This window comes from Neoarius graeffei, chromosome 1 (genome assembly GCF_027579695.1).
Source record: "Neoarius graeffei isolate fNeoGra1 chromosome 1, fNeoGra1.pri, whole genome shotgun sequence".
NCBI classification, from domain to species: Eukaryota; Metazoa; Chordata; class Actinopteri; order Siluriformes; family Ariidae; genus Neoarius; species Neoarius graeffei.
Window position 1 is genome coordinate 76419548 of NC_083569.1, and position 27625 is coordinate 76447172.

At 41.4% G+C, this 27625-nt stretch overlaps 1 protein-coding gene across 1 annotated transcript in view; it reads left to right on the plus strand.

Moving 5' to 3' along the window:
• Positions 1-20922, plus strand: part of chrnb1l (cholinergic receptor, nicotinic, beta 1 (muscle) like) — a 37529-nt gene extending 16607 nt beyond the window's left edge. The window contains exons 8-11 of the mRNA XM_060924906.1: positions 30-253; positions 6916-7097; positions 20497-20638; positions 20782-20922. Coding sequence (XP_060780889.1) covers positions 30-253; positions 6916-7097; positions 20497-20638; positions 20782-20922 — 689 coding nt within the window. The remainder of the gene's footprint in view (positions 1-29; positions 254-6915; positions 7098-20496; positions 20639-20781) is intronic.
• The last annotated feature ends 6703 nt before the right edge of the window (positions 20923-27625 follow it).

Genomic DNA, 27625 nt, shown 5'->3' on the forward strand with positions numbered 1-27625 from the left:
TGGTACATCTTCTTTGGTGTTCCCCACAGGAGAGAAAATGACTCTGTCCATCTCTGTCCTTATTGCCCTCACTGTCTTCATGCTCCTGCTGGCTGATAAAGTCCCTGAGACATCTCTGGGAATCCCAATTATTGTGAATTATGTGATGTTTACAATGATCCTCGTGACCTTCTCGGTTGTACTCAGTGTTGTGGTGCTAAACCTTCACCACAGGACCCCCAGTACACATTATATGCCCATCTGGGTGCGCAAGGTGAGCCAGCATGGCAATGCTACGAATCATTACAGCAATAAGGTTTTGATGAGTTACCCAGTTGTCCTTATTCACTTTCTTACTGGCTTCAGCAATACAGTGTGTACTCAGAGTTCAAGTGTATTATAGCTGCTGAAAACAATATGCTAAAACTATACTTTAGGAAATTGCTGCTTCACTGTAAAAAAGAATAGTTGAGAATACTTGAAATTTCAAGGCAACAGTCTGCATTAATAATTTTATGTTTTGCCAACGATGTGCCCATGATAATCCAAACTATGATAACACTGTTATCTTTATTAAGAATTCTTAATTAAGTCAATTTTCAATTCCTCATTCTGCCAACATAGATTTCTCTTTTTGCTGAACAGTGGCATTCACAGTAGTACAAAAAGGCAATTGAGGTTATCACAATTTTTGGGGGGGCTTTTTTCACCTTTATTTAGATAGGACAGTGTAGAGACAGGAAATGAGCAGGAGAGAGATCAGGAAATGACCTCAGGTCAGAATCAAACCCAGGCCCCCGGATTTATGGTATGGCGCCTTATCCACCTGAGCCACGACAACATGAACTTCAACCGGAGAGAGAACCACATTGCCCAGCCCTTGCATTCGGGAGAGGAAACCACGTGTCTTGGTCATTCAGAGCATGCGCTGAATAAACACCGGTGACAATTATGTATTTTCAATTCAGATTATTCACTATTGTATATTTACACATCATTGAGGTGCACCCTATCAGTTTGATGTGGATTTTTCTTGATGTGGATAATTCTAAAAAATAGAATTATGCTTTGTTCAAGTAATTCCATATTCACAATTGAATGGACAAGAAAATATGAATAATTATTAACGAACAGAAAAATCCACATCAAACTGATAGGGTGCACCTCAATGATGTGTAAATATGCAATAGTGAATAATCTGAATTGAAAATACATAATTGCCACCGGTGTTTATTCAGCACATGCTCTTAATGACCAAGACACGGGGTTTCCGCTCCCAAATGCAAGGGCTGGGCAATGTGGTTCTCTCTCCAGTTGAAGCTCATGTTGTCGTGGCTCAGGTGGATAAGGCGCCATACCATAAGTCCGGGGACCTGGGTTCGATTCCGACCTGAGGTCATTTCCCGATCTCTCTCCCGCTCATTTCCTGTCTCTACACTGTCCTATCCAAGTAAAAAAAGCCCCCCAAAAAATTGTGATAACCTCAATTGCCTTTTTGTACTACTGTGAATGCCACTGTTCAGCAAAAAGAGAAATCTATGTTGGCAGAATGAGGAATTGAAAATTGACTTAATTAAGAATTCTTAATAAAGATAACAGTGTTATCATAGTTTGGATTATCATGGGCATACATCGTTGGCAAAACATAAAATTCTTAATGCAGACTGTTGCCTTGAAATTTCAAGTATTCTCGACTATTCTTTTTTTACAGTGTTATAGAGATCTTGCAGTCACGTGACCGGAAAGTACACAACCGCCATCTTGTCGGTCAAAAACACCGTTGAATACTGCTGCACTCGTGTACAGAATGGATCAATTTCAACCGACGGACTACACGGCTCATTTTTCTAATGAACAGATAACTAGATATATGTCTAAAATAAACGATCTACAGATTAGTGACCCTTATGGCTTACCGGACGGAGTTTTCACGACCGGATTTTGAACTGCCAGCGGAATACCCGGACGTGTATAATTACCTCATTAACTTTCCCTCGCTGTTCAGTGGTGAAGCACTGCATGCTTATAAATCTCTGGACAGTTATCTTTACAGAAATTCAGGATTTGTCAGCGACTCAGATGTGGCATCTTGTAAACAAGAATCCTCATTGGATGGGTAAGTCACTTAAGTATTGAGTATAGCACTGACCAGCCGATTATAGAATAGAATAAGGTAATTCCAGCTGTAATTCCAAATCGTCCGTCTTGTTTACCGTGGATCTGGCGTTGAAGAGGTAGAGGCTTAGCAGTGGAGGTTTGAGTGGCTGTTTTCTGAGCTTAGTCAACAGGCTGGCTCTGCAGCCTCGCTTTTGCTTCTGCTCCCGATGCCGCCTCCTTCGCTTTGCTTCCGATAACAATCCATGGAGACCCCGCTGGTCTCGCTATCTCGTCCGGAATGTTGTGCATGCGATGGAAATCGCTACAAACCATCATTTTCTGCTGGAAACCAATGTCCAGTAAGTCCATACAGTTGTAGTGGATATTGAAGTCCAGTACAGACGAACAACACGCAAAAATACACACAAAAAACATAAAAAACGTGCACAGGTAGGGAGAGCTTGTAGCCGCAGCCGTTGTAGTAGAATTGTACCGGTATATAGTAGGGTTTTCCAGAAGAAAAGGTAGAAGTAAAAGTAGAAGGCGGAATATGGCGTTTGACCGACAAGATGGCGTCTGTCACAATCTGGATCGACTGTGACGTCACATGCAAGTGCTCCATTATGCAAGTTTACTTTGTTACACTAACTACCCTCTTAGGAGAAAAAGGTTCAATCTAGAACCAATAAGGGTTCTTCACTAGTCTGTCATACAGTGGTGCTTGAAAGTTTGTGAACCCTTTAGAATTTTCTATATTTCTGCATAAATATGACCTAAAACATCATCAGATTTTCACACAAGTCCTAAAAGTAGATAAAGAGAACCCAGTTAAACAAATGAGACAAAAATTTTATACTTGGTCATTTATTTATTGCCAAACTGTCATTCAGTGGGTGTTTTGGGGTTGTTGTTTTTGTTTTGTTTTTTCCACCATTCTGTATCTCTGGATACTGTTGTGTGTGAAATTCCCAGGAGGTCAGCAGTCTCTGAAATGCTCAGACCAACTCTTCTGGCACTTCCATCAAAGTTGCTTAGATCAGATTTAATTCTCATTCTAATTTGTGAAAATTAACTGAAATTCTTGATGTGTATCTGCATTACTTTGCACATGATTTGCTGATTGGATAATTGCATGTTCAGGTACCGGTATACCCTCACCAGCCACTTTAAAAGGAACTTGTTTTTGATTCTAAGATTCCTGTTCTTGGCTGGCAGGAGTGGAACCCAATGTGGTCTTCTGCTGTTGCATGCTGAGATGCTTTTCTGCTCACCACGGTTGTAAAGAGTTGCTATGAGTTATGACAGTGGTGCTTGAAAGTTTGTGAATACTTCAGAATTTTCTATATTTCTGCATAAATATGACCTAAAACATCATCAGATTTTCACACAAGTCCTAAAAGTAGATAAAGAGAACCCAGTTAAACAAATGAGACAAAAATATTAGACTTGGTCATTTATTTATTGAGGAAAATGATCCAATATTACATATCTGTGAGTGGCAAAAGTATGTGAACCTCTAGGATCAGCAGTTAATTTGAAGGTGAAATTAGAGTCAAGTGTTTTCAATCAATGGGATGACAATCAGGTGTGAGTGGGAACCCTCTTTTATTTAAAGAATAGGGATCTATCAAAGTCTGATCTTCACAACACATGTTTGTGGAAATGTATCATGGCATGAACAAAGGAGATTTCTGAGGACCTCAGAAAAAGAGTTGTTGATGCTCATCAGGCTGGAAAAGGTTACAAAACCATCTCTAAAGAGTTTGGACTCCACCAATCCACAGACAGACAGTGTACAAATCGAGGAAATTCAAGACCACTGTTACCCTCTCCAGGAGTGGTCGACCAACAAAGATCACTCCAAAGCAAGGCGTGTAATAGTCGGCAAGGTCACAAAGGACCCTAGGGTAACTTCTAAGCAACTGAAGGCCTCTCTCACATTGGCTAATGTTAATGTTCATGAGTCCACCATCAGGAGAATACTGAACAACAATGGTGTGCATGGCAGGGCTGCAAGGAGAAAGCCACTGCTCTCCAAAAAGAACATTGCTGCTCATCTGCAGTTTGCTAAAAATCACGTGGACAAGCCAGAAGACTATTGGAAAAATGTTTTGTGGACGGGTGAGACCAAAATAGAACTTTTTGGTTTAAATAAGCAGCGTTATGTTTGGAGAAAGGAAAACACTGCATTCCAGCATAAGAACCTTATCCCATCTGTGAAACATGGTGGTGGTAGTATTATGGTTTGGGCCTGTTTTGCTGCATCTGGGCCAGGACAGCTTGCCATCATTGATGGAACAATGAATTCTGAATTATATCAGCGAATTCTAAAGAAAAATGCCAGGACATCTGTCCATGAACTGAATCTCAAGAGAAGGTGGATCATGCAGCAAGACAACGACCCTAAGCACACAAGTCGTTCTCCCAAAGAATGGTTAAAGAAGAATAAAGTTAATGCTTTGAAATGGCCAAGTCAAAGTCCTGACCTTAATCCAATCGAAATATTATGGAAGGACCTGAAGCGAGCAGTTCATGTGAGGAAACCCACCAACATCCCAGAGTTGAAGCTGTTCTGTACGGAGGAATGGGCTAAAATTCCTCCAAGCCGGTGTGCAGGACTAATCAACAGTTACCGGAAATATTTTTGTCTCATTTCTTTAACTGGGTTCTCTTTATCTACTTTTAGGCCTTGTGTGAAAATCTGATGATGTTTTAGGTCATATTTATGCAGAAATATAGAAAATTCTAAAGGGTTCACAAACTTTCAAGCACCACTGTAGAGAACCCTTCAACGTTAAATGTAAGAACTCTACAACAGAGGGTTTCCCTATTGTCAAGGAATCCACATGAAACCTTTTTCAGGAAGTCAGAACCCTTTACTATCCAAAAAAACTTTAAAGGGCCCATGGCATGGTGGTTTGTTGATGCTTTAAACGGGCTCATGGAGGCTTCCGGATGTTATATCCGCAGCCTTTCTCGAAATGAACCCTCGGTACGTAGATATAGCCTCCTGGGAGAAAGCCCCATTTCAGGGGCTTTTCCCAGTGCGTCGTTTTGCTAATGAGAAGCAGGAGGCGGGGAAGGGTAGACGGTGGGGGCATGCCATGGGGAGGGGCTGCCGTCTGCCTCCCAAGCCGGCCGAGAGTGCTCCTCATCGGGCACGGCCAGGCGGGCGAATGCCCTGGTCCGTCCGCCCTGTCTAAAAAAAAAAATGGTACAACTCGAGCCCATGGTAAAACTGGGACTTTGTCATTTTTTCCCGCCTGAGGCCCATGGTAAAACTGAGCAGTGGGACTTTGTCATTTTTTTCTGCATGAGGCCCATGGTAAAACTGCACTTCCAGGAGGGGCTGCCGTCTGCCTCCCAAGCCGGCCGAGAGCGCTCCTCGTCGGGCACGGCCAGGCGGGCGAATGCCCTGGTCCGTCCGCCCTGTCTAAAAAAATGGTACAACTCGAGCCCATGTACCTGGCTAACTGCAGGAAGTGGTTAGCTGCACAGCTAATGTAGCCATTGCTAGGCTAACGCACCGATTTTAAAACACAGCAAAATGACCAGTTATACACTTACTTGTTCGGTGTTTGTTGCTGATGCGGCAGGGATGCTTGGCACAGACCCAGGCTTCAGTGACAGTTGATGTGCAAAACCTGCCCTACTGTCCCAAGTTGTGGAAACATTCCTCAGGAAAATGTTTCTGACAAACATACACCATCTTAGGTAGACTCGACGGCGTATTATTGAAGTAAATAAAATTAAGCCACTGCGTCTTCAGGGGCTCTCCCGTCGGCAGTAAAAACAGACTCCTTTCTGTGTTGTCACATCCATGTACAGCGCAATTTCCATGTTGTGTCTTCTATGGGCTCCTCACTACAAAATGTAGTCATGTGTTCTGCGCATGCGCAGTAGGCTTCGCGCATGCGCAGTAGGCTTGGTAGGACAAACAGCAACTTTTGAGTTGGGCGGGCAATCCATACAGTGGGTGGGAATCCGGGGGGGGATCATCTCCCTTGCTGACGTAGGCAAGGGAAGAGTTTATCAACGCGCCGTTTTGACGTGCCATTCTCAAATGTTGGGCATAGTTTGGTTTACACATTATGAAATTTCTAGCCACTGGGGTGACTTAAGAAGGTCAGAGGAACTCATTTTAACGTTAAAAAACCTCAGAAAGTGAAAATTTCATGCCATGGGACCTTTAATGAACCCCCCCCCCCAAAAAAAAACAAGTGTAGTATGTAAGCACAAAATACCAAACTCCAGTGACATATGTTGTTGTTTGGGTCAGATTTGTAAAGACAGTATCAAATTCATTTTTGTTATGTCTTTTTAAACTCGTAAAGTTTCTCTGTACTTCTGTTAAAATATCCGTGGAACGTTATGTATGAGCTCAGTGACATCATGAAATAAGCACCATGTCTTTGGGATTATGATTGCCAAATTTAGAAGATGATGTGATACTCGGAAACCTTCAGCTACAGAGCCTACATGCTAAAATCCACACTAACCAACTTAGCTAGGTACTGACAAACAAATTCATGGTTATGGTATATTTTTGAAAGATTTACATCATGTCAGATAAATCACTAAGAACATGGCAGCTGAAACTCTGATACAGAAATCCTACTAATGTCTACCTGTGAAAAATGTGAGTTAATTTGAGATTAAATGAGGATTTTGAGATGTGCTTTTAAATATATTGAATATTTTTTAAATGTCAAACACATTATTAATCAAAGTAAATTATTTTAAAGGTTTAAAGTTACACATTCAGAGTAACGATAAATCACATTTTATTCCCAATAAGAATTTACAGTTTACCAATTACTGAATTATTGATTATCTCAGGTGTTCATCAATTTCCTGCCTCCCTACCTGGGTGTGCTCAGACCCCGCCCAGAAGAATCTGTACAGATGGAGGAGCCTAAAGAGGACCCTCCCATTGCACGTTTTGACCACAACCTCAGGCCTGGAGGAGAATATTTCATTCGAAAAATTAATCCTGAACTGATTGCACCATGGAGGGGAAGGTAATAAGCAAAAAAGAATATATAATGTCCTCAGCTGTCTCTCATCAATTAAACCATCAGTTAAATGATAAGTGACATTCAGGGACAGCTCATATTAATGGGCTAGCAGGACTAGGCCCCACCCAGCTTTCAAAGGTAAAAGAAAAACAATATAAGGTTTCATTTTGGGCATCCATATCATCTTATCTGTGTTTAAAAATGTTTTAAAGATTTTTTTTTTTTAAGCCAAGTGTAACAGCACCACTAGTAATCGTACAAAAAACACACCAAATGATATGAAGTGATGCTGTGGACTAACCATAATGAGCCCAGTGCTGTAGGTTCATGCAGCCAATCAGTGACAGTTGTGCCATGTGCTTACACAACGTGACATGCCCCCCAAGAGTTGAGCTTCAATGAGCTAATACACTGCCCAGACAAAAAATTAAAAAAATTGCACATTGTAATATTTTGTTAGACTGCCTTTAGCTTTGATTATGGCATACATTCATCATGGCATTATTTCAACAACCTGGGACTCTGTGGTGGCCAATTCATGTGTGAAAACGATTCCTCATACTTCCTGCACCATTCTTTCACAGTTTGAGCTCTAATTTTATGCCCGTGCCATCAGGGAAGAAAAACTCTATTGATGTGAACCTGGTCATTCAGTACATTCAGGTCGGCAGCTGACTTCATTTTATTTTCACATAACTTTGCTGGGGCGGCATGGTGGTGTAGTGGTTAGCGCTGTCCCCTCACAGCAAGCGAGGGCCCCGTGGCCGGCGAGGGCCTTTCTGTGTGGAGTTTGCATGTTCTCCCCGTGTCCGCGTGGGTTTCCTCCGGGTGCTCCGGTTTCCCCCACAGTCCAAAGACATGCAGGTTAGGTTAACTGGTGACTCTAAATTGACCGTAGGTGTGAATGTGAGTGTGAATGGTTGTCTGTGTCTATGTGTCAGCCCTGTGATGACCTGGTGACTTATCCAGGATGTACCCCGCCTTTCCCCCGTAGTCAGCTGGGATAGGCTCCAGCTTGCCTGCGACCCTGTAGAGCAGGATAAAGCGGCTAGAGATAATGAGATGAGATGAGATAACATTGCTGAGCCTTGACCTGACCAACTGAAAAAGCATTGCCTCCAGAGGCTTGTACAGTAGCCACTATGCATGATGGGTACATCACTTCATGCGCTTCTTTTCCAGCCCTGACAGACCCATCACTCAGGAATCAGGTAAATCTGGACTCATCAGACAACATGGCCTTTTTCCATTGCTCCAGAGTCCAATCTTTATGCTCCTTAGCAAATTGAAGCCTTTTCTTCTGCTTAACCTCACTAACAACTTTTGGCTTTCTCATGGCCACACAGCTGTTTAGTCCCAATCATGTGAGCTCTCATCGCATTGTGCATGTGGAAATGCTCTTATTTTCATTATCAAACATAGCCATGAGTTCTACTGTCATTTTTTATGTTTTTATGTTAAAGTATTTGCTTATTTAAATTCAAATGGTGACTTTTTTGTCCAGGCAGTGTATATTCTAGCCCAATTTGGTGACATTTCCGTAATATGTTGCCATTAAGGGGTTGTGGCTGTCTGTCGCTAGCGATGATGACTGCTTCATTAGGATGCACAGAAATGCAGATGGGCTGTGAGGCCCATACCAGAGCAACAGAGCCATCCACAGCGGCGGCACAAATGGCCTGGCTGAGCCACCATGGAATGCCTGGCCTCATGAGCTCTCATATACTATTCTCCTCTCCTAGTGAAGTGCCTTGCACAGTAAGGTAAGACAAACGATGTCGTGCCCCCATCATGTTGTCTTTCTGGACCTCCAGACCTGATGCCAAGTGGTGCACAAAAGTGTCACAGACCTGATGGGTATGGAAGTTGCCCCACAGTGACAACTGACTTGCTGAGTGATGTCATCCATTGGCCAATTGAGTGGCTCTTCCGCATGCCATCTGGTGGTGTGCCATTGACCCTGTTGGGTTCATCTGCCACATTGCACCGAAAAGCACCCTGCTGCCAGTGCCTTATTGGTGATGTACTGTTTAACCCATAGCTGGAACCCAGGCAGGTGCTACCACTCTGGGTCAGAGCAGACCTGGGAGCAATGGTGATTAAGGGGTAACCCCACTTTTCCTAATACTCAAGTCCTCCTGGACCTGAGACTCACCACCGGTTGCAGTTTAAAGTCATACCCAGGACTATAAATGGACATTGCCATTAAGCTTGTTATGGACTCAGACACAGGTGTAATGATGTCAATGAAGTGGATTATTTACTCCATCATTATTTTTTTGCTAAAATATGTTTGGAGGAGTAAATGAAACTTCATAGACTTCATAGACACATCGGCTAATCAAAGTATAAATTACACAACAGAACAGATGGCAAAACCATAAGTTTAATATTTTTTGGTTCGAACAAAAGGGTTACAACTTTTCTGTGTACTGTGTTTATTATTCAGATGATGTTATTCATTATGCAGTTCGTCGATGATATATAAACTTTTAAATTCTATATTGATGACAAATATTATTCACTGAAAATTCATTCTGGATTTCCAGAGCACTTTCCTTTGGAATAGGTGGAGGCCATATTTCAAAGTCATCATGAGGGTTTGTAACACCTCCTGACAATTGTAGCTTGCCAGACAATAAAAGACAGCACTCATAAATAGTGCTGATGCTGTACTTAAAAAATATGAGTCACTCAGTGTGGTGATACTGTTCCGTTTTGAGGATGAGAATCACTCAAGTGTTGATGCAGTTCTTTATTGAGGATGTGAATCACTCACAATTCTGACACTGTTCTCAACTGAGAACAAAAATAGCTCCATAAATTTCATATTGTTTTCCAATAAGAATTGCTCAAGGTGCTGATACTGTAGTCTACTGAGGGTGATGATGACACAGATCAGAGCACATAGGCTGCGATAAAGCACCATTCAGTCCAAAATCTGGTAAAGTTAGATAATGAATTCCTTTGCAGTAAGTGATACTGAGGATATAGTCATGGTATGCGTCTTATTACATTTAACAGAAAAGTCACCTATTGACTTGTGTTTATGTATACTTACACGATCACTTCCTTTAGCCCATAGTTGAACCTGTCTTTAGACAGTCGAGTAGCTTTATGATGTTCTCCAAAGCACATAAACAGCTGGTCAATGGCCATCCATGGGGGAAGCCATGGCCTAATAGTTAGAGAAGCAGCTTTGGGACCAAAAGGTTGCTGGTTTGATTCCCTGAACCAGTAGGAATGGCTGAAGTGCCTTTGAGCAAGGCACCTAACCCCCAACTGCTCCCCAGGCTGCTCTGGGTATGTTGTACATTGCTCTGGATAAGAACATCTGCTAAATGCCATTAATGTAATGTAATGTAACGTAATCCAGCTGGCAGTCACTTCCACATAACGCTTCAGAGCTCTCACTGGACACATGGATACAAGAATTAGTCACCCAAGGTGTGCACTCATCTAACAATACAGATTTATCAATCGTAACAATATTATTAGCAAAGGGAGAAATGATTACAGAGATACACCCAGCACCTTTGAATCCACTAAATCACCAAGACAAAAATTGCAAAAAAGAATAAGTAAGAACCTTTTAAAGACTACCAAGAGAGGTGATGGACTTGCTCTTGGAATGAAAGGAAGTAGAACTCGATGATTTTTGGAAAGAATGTACATAATGTCCCTTGGTTGTGCATACATTAATGACAGCATGGATTAATCTGGTCCAGTGTGGACATGTTGGTACTAAATGGACACCAAAAACTCTGCTGAACTCTCATCCCAATTGGTATCATTTTCACTGTGTGTCATCTCATTTCCTCTCCTGTCACAGTGGACTAATTGTATTAGACTTGGCAGCAGCAGTAGTCTGCTTATTAAAGAATGTCCCTGTAGAAAGAGTTCAGCTGTTAAAGTACGAAGCAGAAGATTTGGCGCTCTTTATAGAGCTCTATAGCATTGCGGGGGGAAAAATCTCAACTCCTCTCTCACATGCTGTCTCTCTGCCTTTCCTCGAAAGGGATTGTCTGGCAGTTACAGGTAAATCTGTCTGTAGCTTACACTAACGGTATCCTGCTACATTATGCAGGGAGCCTGTAAACATAGCTCTGGGGTCCTCCAGTCATATGGTTGTAGTCATTTCTTTTCTCCTTACAAAGGCATTTGATTTCAGCCTAGCTAAACCCAGTCACTAGCCACTGTCGCCAGCTTCTAAGCCCCTGTTTAGTTTGGGCATTAGGGTTAATCCAGCCCAGGACACAAAGTACGGGTGAAGTGAGGAGGAGTGGATAAATGCGTAGACGATGAATGCTGCTGAGGAATGTAGAGAAATAGCTGAAATTTTGAAGTGGTGAAACATCAAACTACAGAGGCATCTTTGTTTGTGTGGTTTTTTTTTTTTTTTTTTAGTGCTATGTGTATATAGTTCAGTTAAAATGTGTTTAAGGAGATGATGGTCCAATGTTTGTGGAATTCCGCTCAGTGTGTGTGTGTGTGTGTCTGTCTGTCTGTCTGTCTAGGAATGTCTGTCAGGCACTGAATGGGAGTTCCCATCGGTTTGTGGTACTGAAGCAAAGTAAGGGAATGTTTGCAGGCATGCCAAGCACTATATAGCTCCATCATTCTTTCTTTCTCTCACCCTACATCTCCCTTTTTTCTCTCTATCCCACTGTTTCTGTACCGTTGGATGATTGGAGTGACAAAATAATTCATGACTTGTTGTTCCATTCTCTTGCTCTCTTCCACTTAATTTGGTTCCTTGGTTCTCCAAACTCATAGCAATTCAACAGGTGCCTTGAAAATGCACAGTTGTCACATATACTCTAAGAAGTGAAGCCTGTATGACTCCCACTGAATGATATTTTTGACCATTTTTGGCCTTGTGGGGATCTTTGGCTGGTCCCCACAAGGAAAAGTGGTGATGGAGGTTGTTGTTGTTGTTGTTGTTGTTGTTTTACAAAAGCAGTGGCTTTCATTTTAAAAGATTTAGATTTTGGTCTTGCCATACATTAGCTCTGTTAATAATTATATCAGTGAAAGAGAAGTAAGACAAATGTGTGCGTGTATGGGTGTGTCTGTCTATCTCTCCATAGGCACAGTGTGTCTGTGAACACAACAACTCTCCTTTGTCATACCTGCCTCCTCTACAGAGCTTCTGCATGAGATTTATACTTATGGGAGGAGCCTCAGTTTGTGGTTCACTGGCATGGTGAGTCTTATGCTGGGATCAGACAACACGATATTTTTGTCGTTCATGATGTCAGATTAGTCACCAGGTCAGATTAGGTAATCATAGTGCCATAAATTCTTGCTGTGTTGTGGTCAGGAGACTTGCAACACTACAAGTTTGACCCTGACAAATCATTGTTCATGTCCTTGCGTGTTGTTGGGGAGGAGGGTCAAGAATTGCCAATCATGGCTATCAAGGAATGCACTGTAGGAGTTCTCACACTAGGTAAGAAAATACAAAAATTCTGATTTGCTACACTTTTCATTGGAATGTTGTGGGGCGTCCCAAATTCCACAATGCTGTTCTTTGATTATGTCACGGTACAAGGCCCATTCACCATTCACGACTTTCATATTCAGGCCTGATGCTGGACATTTGTAAGCCATGACAAAATTATGTCAAAATCAGGCTGAATTCATGTAGTCTGATCCTGACATAATCTCATCTCATTCATTATCTCTAGCCGCTTTATCCTGTTCTACATGGTCGCAGGCAAGCTGGAGCCTATCCCAGCTGACTACGGGCGAAAGGCGGGGTACACCCTGGACAAGTCGCCAGGTCATCACAGGGGTGACACATAGACACAGACAACCATTCACACTCACATTCACACCTACGGTCAATTTAGGCTATGTTTACATTACGTCGACTCAGCGGATCATCAGATTAACGTTCTTAAAACGATTTGCGTTTACCCTAAAACCATTAGCCGTGCACACAGCAACGCCAATACGCGGATACGCTCAGCTCCGCAGGCATCCTGCGCTCCAAATCACTCCGCCCTGAACAGCGAGTGCCCTCTGGAGGGTGCGCACTCCGGCCCTGTGCAGCTCACACAGCGCGCGAGTGAAGTGCACAAGCCACGATTCGGGACTGAGCCGCTGTGTGTGTGATCCCAGCGCATATCACTTACTACTTGCAAGTGGAAGGATGGCAAGCCTAAAGACAATCATAACTACACAATGGGCAGTATTTGCATCAGTATTTGCAGTATTTTCATACTTTTATACTCTTTAATGAAAGGTGATACAAGGCGGAAGTCCGCGCCGTTTTTCAGCAGTCGCGTCACATGACCAACGCCAGCGAATCAGGAAGGTGGATGTCACAGTGACGTTGTCCAATGAGACGCCAGCTAGAGCTCAGCACAGCGTATCCGCGTATTTTGAATGTTTACACAGCACCGGAGCTGACACGATCTGGATTGAATACGTGGACGCTGGCGGATTCCCGTTTCCAGGTGGTTTAATGTAAACGGACAGTGCATCCGCGAAGAAAACGAGATAGATACGGTCTAGTGTAAACGTAGCCTTAGAGTCACCAGTTAACCTAACCTGCATGTCTTTGGACTGTGGGGGAAACCGGAGCAAACCCACATGGACAGAACATGCAAACTCCGCACAGAAAGGCCCTCGCTGGCCACGGGGCTCGAACCCGGACCTTCTTGCTGTGAGGCGACAGCGCTAACCACTACACCACTGTGCCGCCCCATCCTGACATAAAGCAGCCTTAAAAGTAGATGGCCTTTTGATTTCATAAAATCGGTGAAATTTAGTTCCCTCTGAAATTTGGTCATTGTGATATATGATATTAACAAAAAAACAGGCCATTCTATGGCTGGGAACGTATTTAATTTGAGGGGATTCCCTAGCAAATAATGTGCATGAAATCGTTCACTTCGTGCAGTCAAGCAGACAGAGGAAGTCCATGTGCGCATGTGTACGCTTATCTTAGTCATCTTCTCCTTCATCTTTAGGGTTTTACGGCAGCTGGCATCCACAGTGTTGCATTACTGCCATCTACAGGTTTACCTTTGCGCGTGCACTGACAGTTACATCATTCTGTCGCTAAACGAACAGCTGATCACCCCGAGGTGCTCGCTGACCACCGATATTTATTAGTTTGGTCCTGCGTTTCCTTTCCTTTGTAACATAACGTCTTTTCTTCTCATTTTCCATTACTGTAGTCAGTCTTTCACATTTCATTCACACACTCACATCCTCCATTTTTCTCTCCTCTTTCAAATTTGTATCCCACAATGCCTTGCGCGAACAGGGAAAGCCCACCACGTCATGCATGACGTAGTATCTTGAATTGGGTCATGGTGAAGCAGAAAAAATAGCAGAGAATTTAGGGTCATGTGGCTCTAAATTCATTAATTGTTCTATTTTTTAAAAATCTAATAAAATTGGAAGTCTGTGATTTGAATTCAGTAGCTTTCGGTCCACTAAACAAAAATAATTGGGTGTCAGGGAGAATTCTTTTTATGATCTACACTTGAAAAATCTGAAATGGAGTCTACTTTTAGGCAGATGTGGCTAGGTGATATGTGTACTGTAGTTTTTGTGTCGCGATGTCTGTGGGGGGTGTCCAGTGTACAAACTCAGCTACCCTTGAGAAAACACACATGATCAAAGACAGAACACAGAACACTTCACAAAAGGCCTGTACACTTGTTCCTTTTACACTTTTCACAAGCACAAGCTTTCAGTACAGTGGCTATGTGTAAAACTGTGCACTTTACCTACTTTACCTACATCGAGTGTGAACAGTGTCTTCAGTGAGACACTGTGCACTATTCATACTTGGATAATGTACTAAAAACATTGAACACCTGATCAAGCAAACTTTGAGGGAATTTTTAAATTAACAGCTTCTAATGACAAATTGCCAAATGTTTGTGTTTCAAATAGATGTTACTACCCTCCAAAAACCTGGTACATAGTGTGTGGTTTATGAAAACAGTGCATAGTTTTATGATTTGTGACGCAGCCACGCAGTGGCGCCACCAGGGGGTGGCCAGGGGGGGCTGTGGCCACCCCTACAAATTTACTGGCCACCCCACTGGCCAGTATAGATTGTAGTAGCCTCAGTTATGCAGTTCATCCCAAATGCACAGCCAGCCAGGCAAGACGCTCTTGATCTTCGGTGAGTGAGGGAAGATCATCTTCCCTCACTCACAGCAGCCCCTTCCCTCCCCACCACTGCTTTTGCGCGCTCCTATAGCAACGGCTCAGCGTGTGCGCGTGACCGCCGCTTGTACCTACACAGGTAAATAATGACCTCAAAAGGAGTTAAGAGAGAAGACGGAGAAGACTACCAGTAAGTAAATAAGTCAAAATATTCTTTAGTAAAAGAAGAGGGGGAAGTATGCGTCGTAACGTGTGCTTTTTAAGTGCTAAATAGTGCTGTTACAGCAGCTTTTTGACGGATTTTTGACGTTTCTGTCTCCAGTAGTTGTTTTGTTTACAATAAATGTACACCTTGTGCCTTGTATATTCATTACACAATGAAACATAATTATTGTGGAACTCAAAATGTTAACTGTACTGTTATTAGTCTGTGCACATTAGATCATTAGTAACATTAAATATAACACAATAAACCAAAGTATATCAGTAGGCATTTCCTTCAGTCTTTCTGATAGTTTTCTACTGGCTGGTTTACTACAACAGTATAATGATATCCTGAAATTATGGCTTTTAGTTTTGGTGTGCCACCCCAAGATTTTAAGTGTCCCCATCTGGCCACCCCTATGAAATATTTCTGGAGGCGCCACTGCAGCCACGTGTTTTCCCTAATCCCTACTCTTCACAGAATTTGATTTAGCACCTCAACAAATTTGATTAAACTCTTTAAGATAATGAAGCCATTCATCAGCTGAGATCAAGGAGATGATAATGGAGTCCTCAGAACTGGTTTGAGGAAACCCTACAACAGACAAGAGACAAATCACTGATCAGGTTCTCGTAGCAAATCTTAAATAAAGTAGATAATTTAGCAGAAACTACCAAATCAGGAAATGCCAGTAAATTCAAGTTTACTGCAACACCTTCTGCAGGAAAGCTTACTCTTTTTGAAAATACACCCCATTGTTGGTAATGTGATGAGGATAAGGATGATCATGTCACTTGACACTGAAGATAAGAAAACATACTGCAGTCATACAGGGCCTTGCAAAAGTATTTAACCTGTACACAATGATACCAACAAAGCTAGAACCATTGTTGATACAAGATGGTCAGTCATAAAATGTGTTTTTATTCTTTCTAACCTCTGAGTATGTGGTGTTGAAAGAAGACATGGAGACCAGGACTCAGAATCAGTCAGTACATGTATGATGAATGGACGCTGTCAAGTCAAGTGTTGACTCATTTCCGGTTCTGGACAGTAACTACATGGTATTCATTTAAAATGAGTCCCTGTCTCAAGTCCTCTGAAACCAGCCTCAGTCCAACACAGTCGTGGATGATGTTAAAAGTGGTAAATGTATCCCGTAGGGGCGCTATTGAGGTGATTATTCGTTGATAGTTTCCGGATCAGCCAGCGAAAACGGTGCAAAATATCACATGCTTTTCAACGCAGTTTCTATGCATTCTGTAAACAGAGCAACTGGTATAAAAATCCCATGGTGGGACACACATTTCTCACAAATCTTGTTGATGTCTCAGCTAACAAATTTAAGTTCGCACAATTATCTGAACATGATGGCTGCACGACATTTTGGTTCTAAATTATGTTCGTGTTTTCTGGATGATCGAAAATCTTTTTTTTCCATAATGTTTAAAGTCACTACAAAAATTAGAAATGTAAGAACATGACTACAAACACTGGAGTCAGGAGTCACTGCAGCCATGACCGAGACAAAGTGCTTACTGAAGATGAATGAATTAATTAATTAATTACCACAAGCAGGAAAATTGTATGCTTGTTTTTTGTTGATGGTTATGTGAGCAACATTCTAATAACCTGAAACAAATTATTTTGTGATATATAGTGCCTTGCAAAAGTATTCATACCCCTTGAACTTTTTCACATTTTTCCACCTTACAACCATGAACTTAAAAGTATTTTTTATTGAGATTTTATGTGATAGACCAACACAGAGTAGCACATAATTGTGAAGTGAAATGAAAATGATAAATGGTCTTCAAAATTTTAAACAAATAAAAATCTGAAAAAATGTGGTGTGTATTAGTATTCAGCCCCCTGTCCTCTGATACCTCTAAATACAATCCAGTGCAATCAATTGCCTTCAGAAGTCATCTAATTAGTTAATAGAGTCCTACTGTGTGTAATTTACTCTCAGCATAAATACACTTGTTCTGTGAAGGCCTCAGTGGTTTGTTAGAGAACACTGAAGAACAAACAGCATCATGAAGACCAAAGAACTCACCAGACAGGTCAGGGATAAAGTTCTGGAGAAGTTTAAAGCAGGGTTAGGTTATAAAAAAAATCCCAAGCTCTGAACATCTCAAGAAGCACTGTTCAATCCATCATTCAAAAATGGAAAAAGTATGGCACAACTGCAAACCTACCAAGACATGGCCGTCCACCTAAACTGACAGAGCGAGCAAGGAGAGCACTGGTCAGAGAAGCAGCCAAGAGGCCCATGATCACTCTGGAGGAGCTGCAGAAATCCACAGCTCAGGTGGGAGAATCTATGCACAGGACAACTATAAGTCATACACTCCACAAATCTGGCCTTTTTGGAAGAGTGGCAAGAAGAAAGCCATTGTTGAAAGACAGGCATAAGAAGCCATGTAGGGGACACAGCAAACATGTTGAAGAATGTGCTTTGGTCAGATGAGACCAAAGTTGAACTTTTTGGCCTAAATGCAAAGTGCTATGTGTGACGGAAAACTAACACTGCTCATCACCCTGCACACACCATCCTCACTGTGAAGCATGGTGGTGGCAGCATCATGCTATGGGGATGCTTTTCTTCAGCAGGGACAGAGAAGCTGGTCAGAGTTGATGAGAAGATGGATGGAGCTAAATGCAGGGCAATCCTGGAAGAAAATCTGTTGGAGGCTGCAAAAGACTTGAGACTGGGAAGGAGATTCACCTTCCAGCAAGACAATGACCCTAAACATACAGCCAGAGCTACAATGGAATGGTTTAGATCAAAGAATATTCATGTGTTAGAATGGCCCAGTCAAAGTCCAGACCTAAATCCCATTGAGCATCTGTGGCAATACTTGAAAATTGCTGTTCACAGACGCTCTCCATCCAATCTGGCTGAGCTTGAGCTATTTTGCAAAGAAGAATGGGCAAAAATTTCATTGTCTAGATGTGCAAAGCTGGTAGAGACATACCACAAAAGACTTGCAGCTGTAATTGCAGCAAAAGGTGGCTCTACAAAGTATTGATGCAGGGGGGCTGAATACTTATGCACATCACATTTTTCAGATTTTTATTTGTTTAAAATTTTGAAGACCATATATCATTTTCATTTCACTTCACAATTATGTGCTACTCTGTGTTGGTCTATCACATAAAATCTCAATAAAAAACTTTTAAGTTTGTGGTTGTAAGGTGGAAAAATGTGAAAAAGTTCAAGGGGTATGAAAACTTTTGCAAGGCACTGTACATTTGGGGGGTTGATATTGTACAAAACTTTATTTTTATAACTTGTAGCCTTTTTTGAAACCATTAAGTACTTTATTGCACATCCTGAGAAGCGTATATGTAAGCTGGGGTATATCAGTGGATATTAAATTGTAGGTTTTTGTCTGTGTTTACTTCTCCTGTTGGAAATTGGTGTTAAATGTTAGTGTTTTCTACTGGTTTTGGGTGGCCTTCATAATGGCATTTTGTTTTCTGTCTGTTGATATAATTGTGAATAAGTTAATATCACAATATACTGTAAAATGTGGAAATGGTTTAATGAGTGATCAGGGAATGACTCTAAATACATGTGATGTTTTCCAATGGCATTCAGAGACAGGCTACAGGAGTCAAGTGGTCTCTGGGAGGGATCTTTGGTATGTAACTATATGTAGTGCGACAATAAATTGCAATTAAAATTTATGACATTTTGAATCGATTATATAAAAAATGAATTGCAATTATTATCGGGCTGTGTAATGTCTTAGGTTTTCTGAACTCTAATTGCCTCGATTAGCCGGCAGAGTCTATTTTCTAATATAGAAAATAGCGGGAATACACCTGACTTCACAGTAGGCAGAAGTAGCACAGCTCTACTGCCACGAAAACACACAAGAAACAGATTTAAAATGGGAAAGAGCTGTTGTGTGATTGACTGCATAAATAGAATTTAACAAGAAATCAGAGCACCCTTTTAACAGACTCATGAAAGCTAAAGAAAAGGGAAGAAAAATATCAAGTACACTGTAAAAAATAGAATTACGCTTTGTTCAAGTAATTCCATATTCACAATTGAATGGACAAGAAAATATGAATAATTATTAACGAACAGAAAAATCCACATCAAACTGATAGGGTGCACCTCAATGATGTGTAAATATACAATAGTGAATAATCTGAATTGAAAATACATAATTGCCACAGGTGTTTATTCAGCGCATGCTTTTAATGACCAAGACACAGGGGTTCCTCTCCCAAATGCAAGGGCTGGGCAGTGTGGTTCTCTCTCCAATTGAAGTTCATGTTGTCGTGGCTCAGGTGGCTAAGGCGCCATACCATAAATCCAGGAACCTGGGTTTGATTCCAACCCGAGGTCATTTCCCAATCTATCCCTGTCTCTCTCTCCTGCTCATTTCCTGTCTCTACACTGTCCTATCCAATAAATGTAAAAAAAAATCTAAAAAAAAAATTGCGATAACCTCGATTGCCTTTTTGTACTACTGTGAATGCCACTGTTCAGCAAAAAGAAAATCTATGTTGGCAGAATGAGGAATTGAAAATTGACTTAATTAAGAATTCTTAATAAAGATAACAGTGTTTGGATTATCATGGGCACATCGTTGGCAAAACATAAAATTCTTAATGCAGACGGTTGCCTTGAAATTTCAAGTATTCTCAACTATTCTTTTTTTACAGTGTAGCAAAATGTTCAGAAGAGTTTAAATTTGATCTATTAATACTTTTTTCTATTTTTAATAAAAGGAATATTTTAATTAATGGGCTATTGTATTTTACTACAGTCTTTACAAGTGTGAGTAAATAATTATTGTTGGTTATTTCAAAAATGAAATAAAAGGGTTTAATTGAACAAAAGGAATATTTAAGTTGATAAAGATCTAGGAAAATAAATGTTGCATTTTTCTTCTTTTTTGCAAAAATATCATGGGAAAATCAGACATGCCTACTTTTAAAAGAAACCATCAGCCTAAACTATTTTTGATAAAGTTTCTGGTGTGTGTGTGTATGTGTGTGTGTGTGCGCGCACGTGCACGCATATGTGCTTTACAGTCACCCTGATAACACAGTGCAGCTACAGAGGCTTTTTGACAGTGACAGCTACTGTCTGATCCTGCCTCCTGATCTAAAATCTGCCATCGCTGCCATCACATACATGGCTGAGCAACTGAAAAAACAAGATATGGATGATACTGTGAGCAAGATTTTTGTTTCGTTTGATGTAGTAAACGTCTTCACACCAAATGCCATTGGTATATGTTTGCTCTTTTCTTGCCATTTCTCTCTCTCTCTCTCTCTCTGCTTAATATTTAATTTTCTGATTGCATGTGCTGGCAGATGACTGATGACTGGCAGTATATTGCCATGGTTGTGGACCGCCTCTTCCTCTGGCTTTTCATCCTCACCACCACCGTGGGCACCCTCGCCATGTTTCTGGATGCCAGCTTCAATCACACACCTGAGGACCCTTTCCCATGAGTGTATCACACACACCAGACGACCAACCTAATTCAACACATACAAACACACACACATCCATACTCTTTTACAAAGTATATCACATGCACAGTCTCTCCACGGCATCTGTGACAACTCACCTATTTCTACATACTGTAATTCCCAGCATTTGCCTAAAACATCGGATTTTTTTAGTGCAAACTGGATATTTTTCAGCTTGTAGTTCCTTCGCCAAATCAGAAGAGGACACCAGAGTATGAGTTACAGTGCCCTCCACAATTATCGGCACCCCTTGTAAAGTTTAGCAAAAAGGGTTAGAAAAGTATCAAAATTTTGGTGAAGTAGCTTCATCTCAAACTGAAAAAATGAGAAAAATACAACCTCAGAGAAAAGCAAATCCTTCATCAAGAAATAATTATTTTCAACAAAAACATGTGCCACTGTTACTTGTACAACTTACTTTGTATGACCTCCCTTTGCCAGTAAAAAAGCACTGAGTCGCCGATAATATTTTATAAGGTTGGAGATACAGAGCAGGGCATCTCAGACTGTTCCTCTTTACACAGTCTCTCCAGATCATCCAGGGTCCTCGACCCTCTCTTGTGCTCTCGCCTCTTCAGCTCACCTCACAGGTTTTCAATGGGGTTCAGGTCATGGGACTGAGATGGCCAGGGCAGAAGCTTGATTCTGTGGTCAGCTAACCTTTTGTGTGTTGATTTGGATGCATGCTTCAGATCACTGTCCTGCTGGAAGATTCAGTGACAACCCAGTTTTAGTTTCCTGGCAGAAGCAGCCAGATTTTGATTTAAAATGTCCTGGAATTTCATGGAGTCCATGATCTCATGTACTCTAACAAGGTTTCCAGGGCCTTTGGAGGAAAACATCCCCAAAACATCATAGAACTTCCATTACATTTTATATCAGGATCAGGTTTTTTCATTATAGCTATCCTTTTTTTTTTTTACACCAAACCTACCTTAAGTGTTTATTGCCAAAAAGCTCAATTTTTGTTCCATCAGACCAGAGAACACAGTTCCAGTCAAAACGCTAGGTGCTTATGCTTAACTGACAGCAAAGGCTTTTTTTCCTGGCATAATGTCCACATAATCTGTTGGCATGGAGGTGGCATCTGATGGTGGTTTTGGAGACTTGGAAACCCCAAGATTTTACTTTTTCTTGTAATTCACCAACAGTGGTCCTTGTGGATTTTTTGCCTCTCTTACCCCCCTCACTGTACAGTACATGGGGGCAAAATAAACTTGGGTCCTCTTCCAGGCGAGTTTGTAACAGTTCCAAGTGGTGTCCATTTTTTTATTATTGCCCTAACAGTAGAAATGGAATTTTTCAGGCGAATAGCTGTTTTTTTGTTTCTTTTTTCGCTTTGTTTTTTTTTAATCATCATTCTCTGACTTATGAAAGTCAACACACTTCTTCTCCCTCATTTGGTTTGTGTGTTCTCTTATCTTTCCATGTTGATGGATGGCTAAGGGAATTTGGCCTCTGTGTCACCTCATATTTGTATCCCAGTTTATCAGGAAGTCATGGATTACAGTTTGAAAGCTCCTACACACTCCAGTCAACTCAAAAATGTCCAATATAAATGGGAAACATTCTTCAGTGACATTGTGTTCACTATACTCTCCAGGGGTGCCAGTAATAGTGGTACATGGGGGGGGGGGGGTGTTATAGTTATTACTTGATGAGGGATCTGTTTTTCACTGAATGAATTTATTTCAATAAAAGATTGGATTTTTCTCATTTTTCAGTGTGAGATGAAGTGACGTTACCAAAAGGTGGATTTTTTAAACCCTTTTCAATAATCCTTACAAGGGGTGCCAGTAATCGTGGATGACACTGTATATGTGACATTAAGTGCAGTTGTTTGTATTGCATTTGTTCTAATTTTATTCTTGCATGGACTCATGATCAAATAATTTCCTACTTGCAAAGCATTCTTCAGATTCTGCACCTCATTCACGTCTTTATACGATCTGTGACTTTTCATGTACTGATTTAATGGTGTGATTGAGGTGGGTGTGTATAGGGAACATGGTTACTCTGATAAATCAAAGGACATAATATTTTGTACATTATGCAGTGTCACTTTGATTAAAATGTGCAGTGCATTGCTGTGAAAAAAATTGTATTCTCATTGAATCAGTGTGACTCTGTGAAAACATTTGTTTGTGAATAAAATACAATTACCAGACATTTTAATAGAAACACATTCATGCAGCTATCCAATCAGCCAATCAGGTGGCAGCAGCACAATACATACTATCATGCAGATATAGATGACTTGCAACCACATGATCAAAATTTGCTATGTCATGAGCACCCGTGATGATGGTGGATATACAAAGCAACTAGGATGGCAGCCACTGAAAGCGTGTCTGTAAACAATGCTGAATTTTCTCAGTATTACAATGATTTGAATGGTCGAGCGAAGATTCAATACAAAGAGAAGATAGATATGTGCGGTTTTGACCCATATTATTTTAAAAAGTCAGACTTTTCTGAAGATAAGACACTTCTACCAACCATTGAGTACCCAGATATCGCGTTCTATCTGGTTTGGCTGCTGAAGAATCAAGTCTGACCTTGGATGAAACATAGCCCATTTTCTGAGTGGGTGCCCAGTCTGGATTGTTTCTATCGTATAATTTTGCTGGCGCTCCTAGAAGCGAAATGGTAATACACGTGTTAAAATTATAACAACGACCGAGTGAACCATGACAAGAGAATGCTCATTTTATAGCAAAATTCTCACAACACGAAATAAAATTCTTCCATGATGAGGGAACGCGCCCAAAGGGATCAATAAAGTTCTATCTAATCTAATCTATTATTGAGAAAGCTTGTGAATCTCACCTGAGATAAAATGATCACTACAAACACAAGCTGTTTTGAGTTAGATCAGCCCTGCCGATGTTGTTCAGCCGTGCTCGTCTCCTCTCCATACTAAGCCTCAGAGTTTCCTCGCCCTCTTTCCAAGTCACGGATGGAATTCTAAAAAATCAGAACGTGCCACGGTCACGAGTACTGTTGTGACCACAACCATATACAGCACAAAGATATGGCAGAGCTAAAAGATCACTTAAAGGTCCCATGGCATGGTGGTTTGTTGATGCTTTAAACGGGCTTGTGGAGGCTTCCAGATGTTATATCCGCAGCCTTTCTCGAAATGAACCCTCGACACGTAAATATAGCCTCCTGGGAGAAAGCCCCATTTCAGTGCTTTTCCCAGTGCGTCGTTTTGCTAATGAGAAGCAGGAGGCGGGGAAGGGTAGAGGGTGGGGGCGGGCCATGGGGGGAGGGGAAGGGGCTTGACCAAGCTGCGCACACACATACTCGCTGCTATCAGCGCCTGTAGCCACGCTGCTAAGACAAAACCCCGTTCTCCCTCGGACTCCTTTCGTAAACTCAACATGACACGAGAACAGAGAGTGAGAGTGTTCGGAGTGGTAGTTTATGAACGTATAATACCCTAGGCTTGAACACGCACTCCATAACCAAAGAGGATAGAAGCAGCAACTACAGCAACATATCGCTTATCCAACAGAAGACATGCATTGTGGAGCAATAGTCAAACATAAGCTCATAAGTTACAGTCAATTTCCAGACTAAACTCAGTTTAACAGAGCATGCTGCATGCTCTAGTTTTGTAGCGCAGATTACCTGGCTAACTGCAGGAAGTGGTTAGCTGCACAGCTAATGTAGCCATTGCTAGGCTAACGCACCGATTTTAAAACACGGCAAAACGACCAGTTATACACTTACTTGTTCGGTGTTTGTTGCTGATGAGGCAGGGATGCTTGGTACGGACCCAGGCTTCAGTGACAGTTGATGTGCAAAACCTGCCCTGTACTGTCCCAAGTTGTGGAAACATTCCTCAGGAAAATGCTTCTGACAAACATACACCGTCTTAGGTAGACTCGACGGCGTATTATTGAAGTAAATAAAATTAAGCCATTGCGTCTTCAGGGGCTCTCCTGTCGGCAGTAAAAACAGACTCTTTTCTATGTTGTCACATCCATGTACAGCGCAATTTCCATGTTTCGCTCGCTTAGGTGATGCCATGTTGTTGTGTCCTCTATGGTCTCCTCACTACAACTGGGCGGGGCAATCCATACAGTGGGTGGGAATCCAGAGGGGGGGCGTGGGGATCATCTCCCTTGCTGACGTAGTAAAGGGAAGAGCTTATCAACGCGCAGTTTTGACACGCCATTCTCAAATGTTGGGCATAGTTTGGTTTACACATTATGAAATTTCTAGCCACTGGGGTGACTTAAGAAGGTCAGAGGAACTCATTTTAATGTTAAAAAACCTCAGAAAGTGAAAATTTCATGCCATGGGACCTTTAAAGCAGTGGAAAAACAAAGAGAGTTGCGCACGCATGACTATGTTTTGTGTGGAATGTCACTTGACCCCGTATTTATATATCCACCAACATGGCAACATCTAGGTTTCTATTTTGTTTTGACGTCACTTGCAAGCAGGGCCGCTGACAGCTTTGGCTGGGCCCGGGACAAAATGCTCTGAATGGGCCCCCCCCGGCCAACCCACACACACACACACACACACACACACCTCTCTTGTTGGCCACGTTACTTTCAAAAAGTAATTAGTTATAGTTACTAGTTACTTTTCCCAAAAAGTAACTGAGTTAGTAACGGAGTTACTTTGTGATAAAAGTAACTAATTACCAGGGAAAGTAATTATTCCGTTACATTTTGTTCCCCCTCAAAAAAAAAAAATCAAATTCAATTAGTGTAATCATAATAAAAGTGAATGTTAAATGTGTTTAATGACTGAAATGGACACTTAACAGAACCAATTAGTAACGTTATCTACACTATATTAATATTTTTGTGGGACAATGTGAGATAAGACATCTATCAAATGTAATATATTTTTGTAGTTATTAAAATTATGTTACTAATTACTGGCCACTGACGAGGACAAACGCTTTGTTCCTCGACATAATGTGCATTGCACGTAGACATTTTTGCCTTTTATTTCAAGTAATGAAAAGTAATGGCTGTATTTCCAGTGTGAAAGCGCAGTGCCGGGCTGACCGCTCGCCATCGCTGGGTCTTCTGATTGAAAAAGTGCGCAGTGCAGTAGGCGTGGCCTACCTACGTATGCTGTCAAAATCTACTCTGATTGGCTTACTATGCCGTTGTCTCGTGTCTCCCCGCCCCACACGAAAGCAAAGTAAAGAAAGGCTGAACGAGCAGCGTGCCAGATGAGAACAGCTTTAATAAAGTAACGCATAGTATTTTATTGTAAGTAACGGGAACGGCGTTATAACGATGTAAAAAGTAATTAGTTAGATTACTCGTTACTAAAAAAAGTAACGCCGTTAATTTCTAACGCCGTTATTCCCATCACTGCTTATCCCAGTCTCTACTCACTCCAACCCTTAAATGACAGGTATTCAAAAACCATTCAACCGGTCAACATTTTAGCATTTCAACATTTTTACAGTTTTAACATTTTAACATTTCCTTAGTCTCCAACTATTCAGGTGTGAAATGCAATGCGCCGGACTTTTGTTGTGCGTGCGTGCGTGCATACTGTCCAGTGCGAAAAGCAGAGAAGAACACACCGCTCGAGAAACGGCGGGATATGATTGCGGGCTAATGTGAATATTCTTAGCTTCAATCAGATATATGAAACACAATGTTATTAAGCCGTTGTGGTTATGAAATGATTCAATGCCCTGTGCGTTTGATATGGTGTTCAGTGTGACTTGCTCTCCCCTCGTTTGTAACATGAATTGCGTGCCGCGCGTGCCTTGGTTGGGGTTACTTCAGAGTGCGAATTACCCCACCATAATTGGGGGGTACCATCATGGTCCACTATCATATCAATCGCCCCCCCCCCCCCCCCCCCCGGTCCTGTCCCGTCTCGTCTATGGAAGTCGGTGTCAGTAACTCAACACAATAACTCTGAACAATAATTTTTAATGTCATTAAGAAGCATGACAAACCATACAGTACTACCACAGAAGAAAAACAGCAGTACAACCTGATAACCTTCTTTGTCAGAACAAACTGGTTATCAACACTACAAATGAGTCACATACACACATGCAGAACAGTCCTGCTGAATGTCTTGCTCTCTTTCGTCCTGCTGTGCCTCTCCTGTCTGCTGGGAACCCATTTTCTTTATTCACATGAACAGTGTATAAAACCTAACTGCACCTACACTTGTACTGTAATTGTCTGTAGATCTTAGTGCTAATATTTACTACTTACTCTTTTAGCACCAAAAAAAATGCCTGATGTCTGGCCCTTTTATTTTCCTCATGTTTGGCCTACTGTCTCTGTGAATAAACTCAAACAGGGTACTCAGATGAAACTATGACTATCTTAAAAATAATACAAAGGAATGTAAGTAAAAACAATAGAAAACATCCATGTACTAGGCTATTTTGCCTAGGCTAGCCTACTACCTGGCTCTTTTTATGTTGCCCCCAGTCCCCAGAGGTTCTGATTGTAATTTTACATAGGCTTAGGTAGGCCTACATCAGAACTTCTTGTGCCTAATCACACACACACAGGATGGGCCTATGTGCCAAATGAATTTCAGAAGGGCACAATTTATTCATGATAAAATGAGAATGGAAACATATGGAGTTCTTCTCCTTTGAAATGAGAATCATTTCTATACCACACTGTAATAAGCTTGATTTAAATAGAGACTTAGCTTATCTTGC